An 18,772-nucleotide genomic window follows, 5' to 3' on the forward strand; every position below is an offset into this window, starting at 1 on the left:
GGTTCGAAGTTGGTAAAGCACAGACTCGCAAGATTCCTCCAGTGTCTTATCTGCGCGGTTGAGGTTCCTCTCCCATTCCTTTCGCCGTTCTTCATCACGTGGAACGTGAGCAAAGACGCCTTTGGTGCATCTTTCACACGACTGTAGGCAGATCTGCGCTCGGGTTCAAAGCAGTATTTTCGACGGCGGCTAGCCATTCTAAGAGTGCACATTGAGTAAAGCGTCAAGCAGAGAGCAACCAGAGAGGATACTGCTGAAAACGCCGGCGGGACTTGCAGTCGAGAGCCGACAACGTCGACATTAAGTGGTTAGTTTTCAGAAAGGAATGGTTGGCGCTATCTTCTGCAGCCCTTGAGGGAGAACGGTCAACGTCGCGATCCAACAGAACGTACTCCATACCAAGCGAGGGAAGTTTTCAGGAGAAACTGGCGGCAGCGCCTCTGGCGGGCGCCGGAGCAGGTGACACTGAGTGCGCCGCGGCGACGCGGCGCAGGGATATGGCAGTGAGCACACTGCCCCTATTCTAGTACACTGTACACAAGGCGCGCATCTGCTCCCGTTTCTCTAACCACGCGACGCCATCCTAGGCCCGCGCGCTGGCGTTGGCCGCTGACGTCACGCTCCCCCACTTCGCAGCCGCTGCTCGAGGCTTCGCCCATAGCCTCCTATATATTTTTTAAATATATAGGAGGCTATGCTTCGCCCCGCTCCGCGAGAACGGCCACTCAGATAAATGGATCCGGCGGCTTTGAGCCTTCTAGGCTTAAGGCCTGTACACGCTCGAGACGCTCATCGCCGCAAGCCGCACCGCATGCTGGCGGTTCAGTGGCGGCGGACGGTTGAAGCAACCGGGCACAAAATTCGATTCACGCTGGGACCGGCGCGAGCGGTGCCGTACGCATGCGCCCTCTGGCTGGCAAAACAGATAACCAGCGACTGGCAACATGCAACAGCGCGGTCGCAGCGTTTGTGTGCTGGCGACCAGCAAAATTTTGGCCCGAGCCAGGATTTTGTTATTACGTTTGTTTTCTTATTAGGTAATTTTCTGATTAATGAGCTCGAGCGGTTCGCATGTGCCGGCATCCGCACTCCGATTTGGGGACGCGACGTATGTTAAGAGCCGGCAACCGAGAGGCGGGGCAAAGATGTTCTAAGTCGGCAACTATCGTCAACAGCAGACGACACTGGCATATTTTTGTCGGCGTGGGTTCAAGCTTCCGCGTCACGGCGAAAACGCAAAACTCTTGCACTGTCATACTCTGTTGACTGCATGTGTTGCGTTGGCGCGCTGAGCCACCTCTCGAACACTATGCAGTGATCTTACCTGCGCCTTTTTTTTTTTTTTTCGTTTTCCTTTCTTTCTTTTTTTTTAAATCATTGCTACCGCATACTGTTGTAACAACATACATCGCTATGTACTCGGTTGTGTGCGGCGTGACGGCGCATTTTTTGTAGATGTGCTAGCGAAAGCTTGCAAGATCGCGCGTGCGTTTTTAAGCCAATGAACAAGGGATTTGTCGCAGCAACAGCGTAGCACGCTGAAGCGCCGCAGCGTTATACAGGGTGTTCATTTATAAGTTTTAAAATTTTTTTAGAAATCCTCTGTGGCAGGTAGCATAATTCTTATCGTTGAGCTGGGTTATTCGATGAGGCGGACATTAGTAACACGAGAAATCCCATATTGAACTAATTAAAAAATGACTAATCAACTTCTTAGTTAATTATTGTACAGCACATATTGTGATTTACGAATTGGAGCCGGTGAGCTTGGCAGGCGTATCCACTTGGGATGAATTTCCAGAATGACGCCAGTTTGGAGATATGTGCCATCAAACTCGCCCTAAAAATGCACTGTTGTTCCACTTACTTTTTTACCAAAATGCTGTTTTATACATTGAAGCACTAAAGTAACTGGAACGCCCACGTATTTCGTCCCACACTTTGGAAAATAATATCTCAAAGCTGGCGTCATCCTGGAAATTCATTTCAAGTGGATGCGTCTTGCAAGCTCACCGGCTATAATTCGGAAATTGCAATATGTGTCGTAAAGTAATTAACTAAGAAGTTCATTAGTCAATTTTTGTTACTTGAATATGTGTTTCGATTTTTTGTGCTACTAATGTCCACCTCATCGAATAACCCAGCTCAACGATAAGAATTATGCTACCTGCCACAGGCGATTTTTAAAAATTCCGTAACACTTTAAAATGAACGCCCTGTATATTAACATACTCTTATACAGATGGTTCTATTATCGCGGAATACAGCTGTGTAGATCGACAAGTCACTTCTCTTCATCACCGAGCACACGAGTGAATATTCAACTACGGCTTGTTGATTTACTTACGGTTTTTTTTAGTAGCTGCCAAGTTAAAAGTGAGCGTACAATTGATTACATGATGGAATATGACCGTGTCACACAGCACTCGTGTTTGTTCATTCTGTGTTATGTCGTTGTTCCATTGATGAAAAAAGCCGGCGAAGCAGTGCCCCCGGGCCTGACCAGAATCTTCGAGGCTAACCTCGAAGATCAGGCCCTAGAGACGCTTCTAGACCCCTTCAATGACTTTTGGACATCACGCAAGCTATCACAAGAATGAAAAACAGCTGAAGTACGCTTTATCCCCAAACCGGGCAAGTCCCCGCACATTGACAACCTGTGGCTGATATCCCTCACATCATGCATAAGCATTATCATGAAAAGGATAGTACTCAAATGCCTCCAACAATACCTGGACGAAACCCAGCAAATGCCAGACCCCATGTTTGGCTTTATACGACATCTTGAGACCCAGGACGTGCTAATGCAATTGAAGAAGGAGATTGTCATCCCTGCCACACACCACGGGCCATTCTTGCGCTAGACCTGAAGGGGGCATCTGACAACGTGGCACACGAGGCGATATTTCGGAATCTCAACAACACAGGCTCAACAACACATTGGCGTATTTAAGCCACTGAAAAGTAAGGATGGATGTTCAGCCTTGCTGGTGTGGCATTTCATAGGTTGTAACCCACCATATTTTTAACCAAGCAATAAGGAAATTATATGGTCACGCCGTACCATCAGTACAACTGAAGTGTTGCTTCCCCAAGGAGTCTCACTGCCACCTTCCCCATTTTGTAAACACTTTGTAAATACAAACTAGCACATGGTATGTAGTCACATTATATGCTGTCTGTATGCTTGGTGAAGTGCACCAAGCATTTTCTCACCCTTAAAACCTGGGCTAATGCTGTCTTTTTTTAATAATAATTATGCAATAACCTTACTCAATACATTGCTGTGAGAACAATAGTTGGCTTAACAGTAGCACTGCACACATACCCTCATACCACATTGCAGACATACTCTATAGAGGCTGGCCACAATCAGCGTAACTGAAAGCCAGCTGAACAGGGTGCGAGTTCATGTGTATCAAATAAATGTCTGTTCCATTGAGAGGTTATATATCTGTCTGTGATATAATTATCAATTCAGAATACATATGGCAGAAGAACAATACACAAGACAACACAATCAAGTTCCCTGTGAGAAGCTGCTTTTTGCGACTATTACATGCAGCAAAAAGAGACTTCATTAAGCACCACTATGGCTTGCGTGCCTCTTTGTGCATTGTACAAGAAGTAAAGGTGGGCGAATGTAAACATTTTCAAATACGAATTGAATAAAATATTATTTATCAAATATTCAATAGTCATACGACGACACACGTACCTGTAGTAACAATATTTATTTTCATATAAAAAAATTAGGTACCACACCTTAACTAGTGCAAAAAGAGAGCTAAATATTGGGCACAAAGGATAAGTTTTAAATGCAAGACTACTAATTGTTACGTAAAAAAATCGACATAAACAGTCTATCAACAACTTTAGAGCCTGGCTGCAAAGAAGCTTTTCAAGAAAGAATGGCCTCTGAATGGCTAGCTTTCAAAAACGTGCAATATATTGTTCCTAAGAAAACATCAAAGTTGTAGAAAAAAAAAAGAATAGCCGATGAAGGACCTACGTGTTGTAGACATATGTAAAACTACTCGTTGCAAGGAAAGCAGCACAGACTTGTAGCATAAAAGATCAGTCTGCTAGATCAAGAAATGTGTGGTCACCTTTCGCGTGAAAAAAAGCCTATGGGAAAGTTTTCTTGCCAATATGACTGAAAGATACTTTCGTAAACGTGCTTGCTTTTGGGAGGCTGCATACACTTGTTCACATGCAAGTACTTGTCGCATATTCATTGTTAAAGAAGTTCAATTAATATAATGACACGAGAGCCTCCTCTGATTAGGAAAAAATAATAGTTGTGTGGTCATATATAGATAACATTTAGAATGTCAAGGTACCCTTTTCCATACTATGCAAGTACTCATGAAAGACAAGACTGCAAGAAACAGCATAAAACTAATGCAAAATCTATAACTGATTATGTCAATGAGATTTCCATTTCATGTGGCAAAGTATTTCACAGGGCAGATAGGATGTGACATCTGTGATTCAGAGATACGTCATTGTATCGGGGCACAAGTATTGTACAACTGATAATTTTGGGAATAAAGAAATAACAAGCATTGATTCCCGGTATGTCACCATGCCACTTGTATCTTAAAAAGGACTATCACTTATATGTCAAGCTTGCACCATTATGTTTATGTGACCATACATGTGTACCCCATCTGTAATGAACCGTTGCTTTAAGTTATGACCACTGTCATGTTATTCCCGTACATTAATTGTGGTTTTGCACAAAACACCTAGAAAACTTTTGAGCGGCATTGCAGTACTTTTTCTTGTATGTGCACACTGGCTTTCTGTCACAACACCCACTTCGCATCCATGATAAATGCTGCAGTCAAGCAAAATAGAGTTTCAGACTAAGGTACCTAAACTGCTTTCATTCCAGAAAACCCCAAACAAGGTTTAGATTCTTCAGGACACAAGCAACTTGCATCCTTTGATCTAAGGCTGTTTTCTGCATGCAATGAATGTTAGGATTTCTGCTGTGCAAATCAATGTTAACCTGATAAAAGGGATGGCAAGCCAAAACTTGCATTCGTGATACTAGTTACTACTGGGGCCAGATTAACCTATGGGCTAAGGGGGCTGCAGCTCCAGGCTAGGGGGCCCTGTGAGAAAAATGTTTCCTTGAATTAAACTTTATTTCTTACGTACAGTACAGAGTAAAACATAATGTGAACAAATACATTGGGATCCCTAGCTCAAGGCCAGTTGCAATCCATAAAAAATGTAGAGGAAGCAAAGCAATTAATTTAGCACAGACACATGTACTTAAACTCAGCAACAATATGCACTTTACATTAGAAGAAGTAGAGAATACAATACAAAGAATCTTCAAAATGCAAACGGTATCATTGAACATCTACAAGTAAAGGAAAATGCACCAGAAAAAAGAGAAAGGAAGCGGTGAATGTATTAATAAACATACGAAAGAAGATCACGAAAATGCAGTTTTAATTATCTCTGAAAATTAGCTGCATTTCTAGCTTACGTGGGCTGAACGTTCCTCTCGACTACTCCAACACTTCAAATTCTCCGTTTACCACACACATTACAAGCCTTTGGAACCAGAAAATTTTGTTTTAGTGCACTGCGTGTACAGCGTCCTGATTCGGTAAAGTTGGTAGCAGAGAGTGGGTAGTCAGCAACGATGCTACTATTAACCATTACAAGAGTTTAAAAATTTAGTAATGAAGTAAATGGTAAAATGTGTACGTGTTGAAAGAGCGGTGTCGTGTTAGCATTGTATTGTGAGGAAGTCATAAAATGGACAGCCCTCTTTTGAAGTTTTATAAATGGCTCAATGTATGAATGGCCCAGAGATGCAACACAGTACCACAGATGGCTGTGGAACAAGCTGAAATAAATTTCTCGAAGGGTTTCTGTATCAAAACAATTTCGGCTCTTGAGCAGAATATAACAAGCCTTGCCGAGATTTTTGCAAAGCTTGTCAATGTGAGGTTTACATAGAAACAACTCATCTAATTTGTACAACCCCTTGATGGGCCCCTCAGAAATTTAAGAGGACCATTCGCCAGGGCCCAGTGGAAAATTTTAGTTATACTATAAAAGTTGTAAAGTGTCTTCCAAGGAATATTCTACCACAAGAATTCTTTAAAACGGCCTAGTAGCAGCCGAAATAGAAGCGAAGAATCTGTAGTACAAGAACGTGACCTGCTCTTCGTGCACAGAGGCATTCTTTCTTTGCCCAACCAGCAACGCAAAGGACCTTTCTCTCTTGCCTACTCCCATATAGGAAATGAGGGTTCACCTCCTTCTCTCTTTTTTTTTTGCAAAACACCTAATGCACCTTTCTTCATTTTTTTTATTTAGATCACGACAACAGCATAATACATCCATGTTACATTTACAAGTCAAACTTCAATGAGTTTGTTGACATGATGGCAGATAATTAATGTAAGGAGATGGATCGTTGCGAAGGTGCATGAAGCTAAACATTGTTCCCTCGTCAATTCCACGCCTTACGTCTCTCATGTTGCCTAGCTTTGTTGTCCTTTGGTGCAGGCTACATGGTGACGTTCACAAAAGATTTACAGATGTTAGGCCCTTCTCGCATGCCCGTCTTGTACGATGAATTACTGTGGCGGTTAGCACTGGTAACATCAGTAGCCACCCTAACCATGATTACGCAGCAACATGGCACCACCTATGCAGCCCAGACCACCCGCTTCAATCTCAATTTGCCCTTTTACTAGCTGTACGCCCTGACAGCAATAAATAAATGGTAAAATCCATCACTGCGTAGTCTCATCTCATGCTGAGGACAAAGCATTAGGTATTTCTTGTTGTTCTTATTGAGATCAGCTGTTTGTTTTGACACTGCTAGGACTACACAGGCAGTAAAAGTGGTTCGGTTTCTATTTAGCAGGTGACACCACAGCAGTAGCAATGGTGATGCATTGACGATGCAGAACGCTACGAAGGCGTCATTGTTCACTGCATCATTAATTCCTACTCTGCTCTAGTACGGTACGTGATGACAGCGGTGAGCAAACGTCAAATACACGCTGAGCAGATGGCGCGGTGCATGTGAACATTTATCAGGGTGTTCACTTTTACTAAAACTGGCTCAGGAGGCTGTATTGAACTGCTCAGATAGCGTGTCGATGAAGCGAAGCCCAACAGTAGCATTCATGGAATGCGTACGCAGCCTTTAGTTACAACGTAGGAACATTTGTTGCGTCACTGCTCCAACAGTGGCTGATGTATCAAAAGGATGGCAAGCAGACGCTGAGCAGCTGACGCAGCATGGATGAACACATCTTAGGGGAATTCAGCCTTCCTATTGGCTAAGAGCCCTGCCGCTGCCCCAGTGCTGCAAGGAACTACTGAGATGGAGTATAACTGGCAAAGCACATCGTTCAGCATGAAAGGTTGGGCAGTGGCAGAGAAGCTGCGTTGCAGTGTCGTCACATCCGCAAAAAATAGCATGCGGCACATTTGCATTGTTTACATTACAGCACATGACACCTAGCACAAAATTAATAATTGCAATATGTGGAGCAGTGATATAACTTTTAAGCTGTTCCCTAGCCTCCCCTCTTCGTGAAGAGTAAAATGTGCAGTGACAACACTGGAAACAAACAACACGTGTACAAAGCAAGGAAAGCTGGTTTGATACAAAACCCATACTGAGATGCAAAGAGCACAAACGACCAGCAGTGCTTCTGCACTGTTTAATTCAGAGCACATGCATAAAAAGCACCCTAAAGAGCTTGTAGTGTGTGCCCAACTCAGCAGCTGCTTAGCTACAAGAAAGTTCGGCCAAGGAGAAGGAGGTTTCATTATTTTTCAATGTATGTGTACAAGTACGGTTTGTTTCCGCCTCCTTGAATTTTGGTTTTGGCATCCTTGAATTTTGGGTCTAATGTTCTGTACAAACCGTTCTGTATGCACGGTTCACTTCAGAGCATATGCATATCGCATAAAACGAATACTTATACGCCTAGCACCACTGCGACACATTGCACGTATACATAACAGTACCCTTCACCTCGTACAGTAAGAACCCCAGCACTCAAACGCTCTGTACGTGTTCGCGGTCACCAAGGCGCATCGCAGCCCCCAAAACAGCTCACATGAACCAAAGCACAAACAGCACATTACGAATGGCTGCGATGACGCGACAATAAAGCTAATCGCTACAGGTTATATGGTCACTTCTTAAACACAAACCAGCACTGCACAATGCACATGCACGTATGAGCTTCGCAGCGATGAAGCGCGCACACACAACACCTAGGCACACCATACGCTGAGATGGGCGACCGCACTATTTTCGTTCTGGAGCGTACTGAATGCATGTGTCATGCTTAGAATGCGCGTGCATGTGATGGCCTTCGCGTTTGTACTGCTGGTACTGCACAAGCGAAATACGGCCCAACACACACGAAATCGCCGGTTTCATTGCTTCCGAACTTCGCGTAAACACAACACATTTCCGTCTGTTGCCGTTGACGATCGCACGCACTGAAGAGGTCAGGCAGGGTACACTGAATGCATGTGTCATGCTTAGAATGCGCGTGCATGTGATGGCCTTCGCGTTTGTACTGCTGGTACTGCACAAGCGAAATACGGCCCAACACACACGAAATCGCCGGTTTCATTGCTTCCGAACTTCGCGTAAACACAACACATTTCCGTCTGTTGCCGTTGACGATCGCACGCACTGAAGAGGTCGGGCAGGGTACAGCGGATTGCTGCGTTCGACGACTATCTCTGCGAGTGCTCGATAACTCTTGCAATGATCCCAAAAAAACCACGAAAAACAAACTGTCACAGCAGCCTAGGCGCCTAGGCCTCGCGCTTCGCTTCGCTTCGAACCAGCGCCATGTTTGTGCGGTCGCCGCATACATGCTGCATGGTGGAAAAAAGTTCACGACCGCCTCTTGTGACGTCAGAGCGGCCATTTTAAGCGGACCGCGCGAGGGCGGTGCGGCTTGCGGCGATGTGCGGCTCGAGCGTGTACAGGCCCTAAGAAAGAATAAACGAAAGTGCCGCACGACCGGAAGATTTTCTCTTCATACGCGCAAACAGCTTCCGACTGATCTGGGGAGGCAATCCATACACATATACACAGTCATAAGGAATCGGAGAACTCGCGGAAAGGAAAACAGCAGCGAGACGATGGGCGGAGGTCGTGTGCGTGTGGGAGTGGCATCTTGTTTCCAGATTGTGCCTGGGAACATATTGCCCATGTTGTTTCTGTCTTTCTCACTCCTCGCTATAACCTCACGAGATTGACGCAGATCATTTTATCTTGAAAGGAAAGTGAATCTACGATGATTTCTTCCTTTGTGTATGTTTCCCTGCCAGCGCCAGAAAAACTTGCATTTATTTACAAGCAAAGAGAGGAGCCGCTTCAACAAGAGAGCTGATGAAGAAACTATTTTGATGGTTTCTTCATCAGCTTGAGTTTTATCGGTCTCCCACATGGCTCTTCTCGAAAAAGACGTCTGCTCGCCCTCCTCAAGGAGAATAGATTTGCGTTTTACACTAACTGTAATTCTTTTGTAAAAATTCATTCTGCAGTGATACTGACGGATTCGTGGTTACTGTCTCCATCAGGATGGCGGTGGATATTTACAGCAAAGGCAAAATACCAACAACAACAGCATAGCATACAAAATACAGCATATATCGCTTGTGCTAAAACATCTGCTATAGCTATAGAGCTAGTGGTATACATAGTGGTAGCCTCTTGAAAGGTTACCCTCATCAGTCTTACCAGGCATGCCTTAACTATTTTGTGTCCTCAAAATGTCGAAGCAAATTAGCATTCGAAATTGTCCCATTAACAAATCATTGCTACTCAAAGGTGAATAGCAAGTTATTCAAGTGGTCGTCAGTGCACAGATTTAAAACAATTGATTGATTGATTGATTGATTGATTGATTGATTGATTGATTGATTGATTGATTGATTGATTGATTGATTGATTGATTGATTGATTTACCGTCCCAAAAGCAACACGTGTGCTTTTAGAGCCAGCGTATTTGATCGTTTTTTATTTATTTCTACCGCCTAAGGTCTTCTAACGCACTCTCAATGCTTGCCACGATGCGCGGTATGCGAACATGTTGCATTCTGCCCTCATCGGAATGCGGCCCCCTGGGCTGGGAATCGAACCTTTGACCTCGCGCTCACCAGTAGAACACCATGGCCACTGAGCCACCATAGCGGAGCGCGTGTTTAGTAGAAGCGTCGCCCTTCCGTATAAGTCGGCGGCAGTAAAGTGTATTAACGCGATAGTGTTAAGTAAAGTCCCTCGATATTTTTTTTGCTTTCCTTAAAAAAATAGCAGAAAACCTAGGGACTTTAGCGTTAAGGGCCCCGTGTCGCAGAAAATTCGGCGTCGGCGTCGGCGTAAGCATCGGCGTCTGGAGGAAATAATCATGCCGATCGAACCACATCATCCAGAACCACCCCGACCGGGCGGGCCCTTTGCGTGGCGCAAGGCGTTAGTGAACAAAAATTGAATTTCTCAAAGTAAAATTCGTGACAAAAATTGTTAAGTACGACTTAACCACAACCTACAGACGTGATAGTGTCGAATTATAATTTGAATATACGAGAAAAAAGTCTGATAAGCAGCCAGGGATCTTTGAATGCTATTTCGTTCCACTCTTAAAGGTGAAGATTAAGCGTCCTCCAATTCTGATGGTGTTTCGCTGTACTTTGGTTCTAGGCAACATTGAGTGGAATGTTGAAAACAGAGCCTTTCTAAATTTTTATTGGGCCCCATGTCGCAGAAAATACGGTGTCAGCTAGTGTCGGTGTCAACGGCATCCAATAACGCTATCGCGTTGCACTCTTAAATGCGAAGCTTAAGCGTACTCCAAGTTTTTTTCTCATGAATCCGTCATAATAGTATTTTGCTCTGTGGGATTTTGACAACTTCATTGTTAGTTCTGGCAGCTAAGCAAGGCTTTATGTGCGCAAATTCTACACCAGTGGCAGTAAAGAAGCCCATGCTAGGATACTCTTAACGGCGTTTAAACATTTTTTTTTTCCTCGTGTAAAGTTCTCAACAATGTTCAGTTATTAAATCCGCAAACTGCCGAGTTACTTACTACTCGATGTTGGGGTCTTATATCCGTTTGCTCTCACAGAGTTATAGTCAGCAGATCTGCGTATTCCAAGGTTTCTAGCTCAAATGCTTTATCCCTGTTTATCTATAAAAGTTTATCGTGCAGGCTTGTCCCTGTAAAGATGACCTCTGCCATTAGCTAACGTGCGTTGAAATAAAGCATACCACAGGTAATTAGGTAATTAGATTTTAGGGAAGAATGCGAGTCGACAAGTAGAATCTTTGTTGTTAACAGCGTTCCTTCCTAATACTCTCCTTGCAAAAATATCCATGCAAGTAAGCGTAATATAAATTTAAAGGAGAAGGTAAGGAGGCACTTTGGTGATTCGACAAGACTTCTGCTTCAGCGTCCGATTATAGAGAACGAACAGAGAAGCCCATATAGTTTTAGGCGCATGCAGCTTACGTGAATTTCCTACTTCAGGGCAAAACAACTAAACGACAGATTAATATTGCTACACGCGTGTGGTATTTGATTGTTTGACCGAGGCGCGCGGGCGCCATCACTCGAGAAAAGAAGAGAAAGAACGAGCTGGGCTCGCGCTGTGAACCTAACCGGCCAGCGCTGCAACCGCTGTTGTAAATACATCCTGTAAATAGTTGCCCGTCTTACTGACTCGTGATGGCGCCCGCGCGCCTCGGTCAAACAATCAAATACCACACGCGTGTAGCAATATGTTTTGTCCTGGGGTGCCAATTGAGGACATTTAGGTCCATATTCTTCAACCGACTGTCTTCGGGGGTTGGTGCGCACCATTATGCCCGTCTGGAATTGCAGCATCACAGGTGCTCAATCTTGCATTTAATTAACCAGATTCTTGGAGTGCATCTGTCCAAAGTAGCAACATTTTCGTCGATGATGTGCCGTAAATTAATTAACAAGTTAATTTTTTGTTGGCAATGGTGTTGGGCTGCTAAGCACGAAGTCGCGGGATCAAATCCCGGCCACGACGGCCGCATTTCGATGGGGGCGAAATGCGAAAGCACCCGTGTACTTAGATTTAGGTGCACGTTAAATAACCCCAGGTGGTCAAAATTATTCCGGAGTCCCCCGCTACGGCGTGCCTCATAATCAGCTCGTGGTTTTGGCACGTAAAACCTTATATAACTTTTTTAAATCTTTTTTGTTAGTTAGATGATGATGTGTTTCGATTTCGCGTGCTAGTAATATCTGCCTCTTCGAATAATCCAGCTCAAGGACAAGAGTTATGCTATCTGCCACAGGTGATTTCTAAAAATTCCATAAAATTGTGCAAAAAATTGCGAGAAACGAGCAAGGAAACGGTACTTTGATGTTATGCGACGAAGTACATAAATCTAATAGTGAATATCAGTGAGGCTCGGGCAGATGCATCGTTGACGTAATAAACACGCCCATGAATTTTGCGCCCTTTTAACCTAAATTGTCGCCATGCATTTCACGCAGCAACTATACTAGCGCCATCTGGATGTATCTCAGTCGACCTAACGCGCGGTTCATACGAACCGCGTTTCAGCACGGTGACCCATCAGCACAGGCCAACAACAGGCATGTCGTCTCGCCGAAAGAGTCCCGAACGTATGGGGATGATGTCTATTAATGAACATAGGCTCGAAATGGCGTTTCCTGATGTACTCAATTCATGGGACTCGTACTCCTCCGTAATCCCGACAATGTTGCCTAAAAGTGCCTCGAAAAAGATCTCTAACACAATTCAAAACTATATGCAGTACATTTATTTCAGACCTAAGAGTTATTGTGAAACCATTTGTGGGCCCGTAAGAATTCAGTGCGATGCTTATCGTCCATACCGTTCGATAACGTTTGAACTGTTTGAGGCTAGCTCGTTCGCTTTGTCGTTTCTTGACGCTCCAACAAGAATCCGCATTTCCTACTCACTGTCTACGCTTCCATAGATTACCTTTCGAGTTATGCTCGCTGTGTTAAGTTAGTTTGTTTAAGCCTACTTGGTTGCTAATATAACGAGGGATACACGAGATGTTAGCGTATATGCCTGTTTTCTAAACGACGTAAGCTTGAAAAAGAAAACGGGAAGGCAGCTGTCGAAGAAAGTGACGATCCTTGTAGCACCCGAGCCCCTTGCGCCTTCAGCCCATCTGCTTCCTCTCGTAGAGGATGCCACAGCACTGTGGGCACACGTGGTACAGGTCCTTGAAGTAGTCCGCGTACAGGGGCACCCAGAAGAAGCAGCAGCTGTCACGAGCATAGAGGAAAGTGCGGCGCGCATGCCGTAATGTGACATCCATACCATTGTTCCGTCTTTTATGCAATCAGGATTCAACAAAAAAATGAGTTAGTGTTGTTGCGCAAGGCCTTCATCTTGTCATGCAGCGGTTTAAAACGCCCCGTTCGGGCAGCACAGAAACAAAAGAAAGCAATAAACTTGTTGGCTTGCTCAACCAACCAATCATTTAATCCAACTATTTCATTCACTCGATCACTTACCCACTCACTAGTTCTTTTATTTTAGTCACTCACACAAACTGCACACGTCACCCAGTCTTCGTCTCCTTCATCACTTGCGCGTTGATCATGAATATGAATACCACCGACTAGGGTAGCCTTCAGCCGTTATCAGTTTATCTGGCCAATACCAGACCCGCCCAACCCATCCCACCCACCTAGCTAGTCACAGACAGATACACAGGAAGCCCTTCCACTTCATTCATTCATTCACTGCCTGTCATGCACAAGATCTGCATTCGTTCATACACAGTTCATGATGTGGATAGTGGCGTTGAAAGATGGCCTATATGGGCTTTCTTAGTTGTTTCTGCTCTGCCGAAAACTTGGTCTTGCATGTGTGTAAAGCGCTTTAGGAGTCGGTGAGAGAAGATTTTGGAGGCTTTGTCGCCTTCAGGCGCAAGAACTTTAACTACTATACGTCAACCTAGGACGGGCTTTGCAATGCTCGTAATTCTACTGCGTACATTGACTGACTGCATGGGACATTTGAGACCACCTGGGAAGCTATCAGTGCAGCGACTATAGCTTTCTAAGTTACTTTCCTACTGCAAGATTATTTTTCTGGCTCTACGATAGAATACGCGAGAAATGTGTGTCCGCTGTTTGCCCGCTCGCGCGCGACAAAACAAATAAATTAAACGTGAACTATTATATGCCAGGCGTTTCTGCAAAGACTAAGTAAGTTTTAAAAATTGCCTGTGGCAGATAGCATAATTGTAGTTCTTGAGATGGTCGACTCGAAGATGTGGGCATTACTTGCACAACAAATAGAAGTGCATGACCAGCTAATTAACAACACATTCAATAATTAAGTTCTTAACTAATTACTTCATGGCACCAATTGCAATTTACAAAATGTAGCCGGTGACCTTGCAAGGCATATCCACTTGATAAACATTCTGTGGATGACATCTTTTCGAGATATGCGCCGTGAAACTTGTAGTAAAAATCCACTGTCGTTCCACTTACTTCTTCAAGAAAACACGGTTTTACGCACTGAAGCACGAAAGTGACTGGTCCGCCACTGTGTTTCTTCGCAAAGTTCAGCAATTACTATCTCGAAAGTGGTGTCATCCTGAGAATTGGTTTGAATCTGGCTTGCGATCTCCCTGGCTACAATTTGTATATTGCAATATGTGTCGTAAGGTAATTACTTAAAGATCTAATTAGTAATTCTTTTGTTTAGTCGATTATGCATTTCGATTTCTCCTGCAAATGTTGTCCGCCTGTTTGAGCAATATAGCTCAAGTATTAGAATTGTACTTCTGCCACACGTGATCTTCAAAAATGTTCTTAAAGTCTTCTCAGAAACAACCGCTACATCAGTTTAATCATCTGAACTTCTGAAAATTTGTAGTCTAAGGGTACTACATGTACGTTCTAAACATTTGGTAGTTGTTTTCTCTAGTGTGTGTGCGTGTGTTTCGCGTTACGCATATGCGCACTATCAACAGACACTAATACAATCTCTCCAAAAGCGATGGACCAGCACAGATGCCCTTTGGTTGCCACTGCTCTTCGGGAAGCTTACAAAAAAAGAAAGAATACAAATACTTTCGCGTTTTCGAACCGGTTTCTGTAGACCTCTCCCTCACCACACAACGGAGGCGCAGGTACAGCAGGCCATGCACTTAGCGAAGCGTCCGTTCTCGAGCTCAACCCTGGTCTTGACCCGGCGGAAGCACTGCGGACACGTGAGCACCACTGGTACGTCACCAAAGTCCGGCAGCTTCTCTGGCGTCATGTCCGGCCGAGCAGTGAGGTGCACCTCTTCGGGCACTGTGGGCGTGCGTCCAGGAAACTTTAGTTCAGATACAACGAATCCCTGTTCTCGTTATCTGTTTTCTTGGAACGCAGATGCGCGCTCGGTATCACCCGCACGTTGGAGAAAAAAATCTTACTCTGGCACTGCGCCTGTGCTTAAGTAACGTTTAAATATTAAAGTAACTTTTAAAAAGACAGAGTGAGGTTGTGTAAGCGAGTTCTCACATTATTCGGAAGGCCTATGATAGGGGTCTGTTTTGCACTGCCCGAAATCTGCCCAAGATTTTGCAAATGTTTCATTATATCCGGTGCGACATTTTCGCTGTAGCCTAACATTTTCATATGATTAACTATATTAGCTTAGTACTTCTGCTATATCCGCTATAACCAACGCATGCGCTGATTGGCTGGGCTGGGGTACGAGCGAAAAGGAGGCAGACGTTCCCCGCCTGCCTCCTCCTCACTCCTACTGCTTCAGTCAATAAACGGCGGCCGAAATTCACAGTCCACTAGCTGTACTAACCCGGCCACAGAAGTACCGAGTGTGGCGGAATGCAAAAACGCTAGTGTATCGTGCATTGGGTGCACGTTAAAGAACCACAGGTGGTAAAAATGAATCCTGAGCCCTACATTACGGCGTTCCTCATAACTCACTGTGTTGTTTTGGGACGTTACATCCCAGAATTCAATTACCGTTCTCGATAGTTTTAGCTGAATTGCAATATATTATGAAATTGAGCATAGTCGTTGTCACGGACATTGCAGAGAACGATTTCTTTAAGAATTAGAGGAAGTCGGCAATAATGTAAGTCATAAAGGAAGAAATGATCATGAGTCTAAAGCCTACAGTTTAGTAATGGTAAGCTCAGGTCCTTGAGAACGTCTGTACAATCGTCCACGGTGAGCTTATAATGAGATAGATATGCCGAGTGTTCTCGTGCGCTTTTTAGAATGTGCAGTACGAGACAAGAATCGACAAACGTAGTGGACAAAATCTGGCCAATTTTGACATATGCCTCACCAAGTGCAGCCCACAGGAACAGATCGTGTAACCAGGAGTTCTCGTGGTGTGCTCGCGCCAAGGACACAGTTACAAGCGTCATACATCTCGCACCTCCCCCTCCCTCCACCTCTATTTTCCCTATATACCCCATTATTTCCCAAATGAATCATTAATATGAACGTCATAAAAACCATGCAGGCTCAGATTACGTCCCTCCTACGTTTGTCATGTTGAAAATGTCGCAGCCCTTGCTGTTGGCCCCCACGTAGTGTTGTAAGTCTCAAGACAAATCAGTGAATGCGAACCTTCACGCTGGGGTGCTTGTGGAGCAGCGCCCGGCTGTTTGACGTCTGGCTGACCGGGTGCCGGAGGTGGCAACGTTACAGCGGCGGGTTGCTGAGTCACCACGGGCGGTGGCTGCTTCGCTGGCGTCTTGTCCGGTGGTATGGCGGTTGGCTTGGCGGGTGGCTTGACCGGTGACTTCGGCGGCGACCTGGCACGCCGTGGTCCGGCGGGAAGCGCCGGGCGCACGGGAGCGCCTTGCACAACAGCGGCGGCGGCCATACTGCGTTTGCAGAGGTTTCGTCTGCTTCTTCCTCCATCCGATTCCTGACCGGTTTATCCTTCATGGGCTGTGGTGCACGCGTAGAACAGATTAAAAGCAGTTTCACTGACGACTTGAGGGGGTGACCCTTCCTCAACCTTGCCGGTATCCGCATAACTGGTATGTAATATTCAGTGTCCCTGCATGTGCTTCGAGTTGTCGATTAACTCGCCCTCATGCTTCAATCTGCTTGCCTCCTGTTTAGCTCAGGAGGCAAACGGATTGCAGCGTTAAGACGAATCATGGGGCAGTATTCTCTTCGGCGATACTTTCGCCTTCGCGTGGCGTAGTACTCAACCAACCAATCAGCTCATCCGATTTTGCTCAACCAGCCAATCAGCGCGCGCCTGATGGCGATACTGTCGCCGAAAGTGATCGTCGAAGAATACGTTCCCTAGTTAGCTCAGGTGAAAGAAAGAAAACATTCCTGATTATCTCAGACGGTAAAGCGGCTACTCGGAAACGCATTGGAACCGTGTTCGATACCCGGAACAGGACACATTTTTTGTCAACTGCCAAGTTTTCTTTCTGAGAAGTCCGTATGGGTTTTCTTTCTATCTTTCTGCCACAGCCGGACGAATGACAATTTTTCCTTTCATAGAGCTTGCTCCACCTTGCGGGCTTCCGCAGAACTGATTTGCCATACGCTGGAACTTTTTATCGCCACAGATCTGGCCTGACGACCTCTTCTTTTTGCGCCCTTTCTAATAATGGAAGCCGTTGTTATTAGTAGTGGAAGCATGACGTGCAGCAGCACTTATGTGCTCAACAAATTACTTATTTATTCGTATTTAGGTCGACCTTTTTTTGGAGCGAAGCTTGCTTTGCTTACATTTCCGGGTTTGGCGTGGCTGCCGGGCTCTTGGGCGGTCGCTATCTCGACGGATATATTTGTGGATATGTATACAAAGTGTATATGAAAGTACCCGCGAAGTGGCCTATATAACCCTTGTATTCTGACCAAACATATGCATCTTGAATTCAATTCTGAGATTTTACGTGCCAAAACCACGATTTGATTATGAGGCACGCCGTAGTGGAGGACTCCGGAATAATTTTGACCACCAGGGGATCTGTAACGCGCCCCCCAGTGCTCGGGAAACTGCATGGCGGTTTTGCATTTCACCCCCATCGATATGCGGCCGCCGCCGTGGCCGGGCTTCGATCCCGCGACCTTGTGCTTAGCATCGCAACATCCTAGCCGCTAAGCCACCACGGCGGGTCAGATCTCTGTTCTGCATAACAAAAAGTAACTTTCTACATGAAACCTCAACATATAATGTCGGCTCACAGGTATCTCTAAAGCATACCGATCTGTTAATAGATTATTGCACAGATTTCTTGAATTACTTTCTTTGATTTAGCCATTCGGTATGTGCCACTGGGGGTGCGCCCAATCTTGACCAATCATCCAGAATGGGTATGTCCCACTGTGGCACAAGACGTACAGAATCCCCGAATGTTGCTTGGTACGCGTGTCGTACTTATAGCTGTGCATACACCTGTCATCAACAAATTGTACGCATCGCCGTTAGTTGTAAAGCATTTATTTACCGCTTTACTTAAGCCTCGCTTCGCATAGAATCAAGCATGGGCGTTGAATCTGCAAATCTCTCTTTTTCGGAAATGTTACCCAAGATGAGCTATCGACCTGTATTCGTGACCAAAGAACCTCGACCAATATTCGTGCACAAAGCTATAGCAAAAGTACCGAGATGATACAGAGTTCCTCTGTCACGCCCGCCGTAAGTACAGTCTGGGTGATCTTCAGACTGGCTTTATGACACACTGTATATCCGACGCAACTCG

General features: G+C 45.0%; 1 protein-coding gene across 1 annotated transcript; it reads right to left on the bottom strand.

Annotated features, from left to right (window-relative positions):
- Positions 1-12,890: 12,890 nt before the first annotated feature.
- LOC119462622 (uncharacterized) lies at positions 12,891-16,923 on the bottom strand. Its single transcript, XM_037723952.2, has 3 exons — positions 16,665-16,923; positions 15,188-15,371; positions 12,891-13,319 (listed from the first exon to the last, which is right to left on the bottom strand). The coding sequence occupies exons 1-3, from the start codon at positions 16,921-16,923 to the stop codon at positions 13,214-13,216; spliced, it is 549 nt and encodes a 182-aa protein (XP_037579880.1). The 3' UTR covers positions 12,891-13,213.
- Between the last annotated feature and the right edge of the window lie 1,849 nt (positions 16,924-18,772).

The sequence above is a fragment of the Dermacentor silvarum genome, chromosome 8 (assembly GCF_013339745.2).
Source record: "Dermacentor silvarum isolate Dsil-2018 chromosome 8, BIME_Dsil_1.4, whole genome shotgun sequence".
NCBI lineage: Eukaryota > Metazoa > Arthropoda > Arachnida > Ixodida > Ixodidae > Dermacentor > Dermacentor silvarum.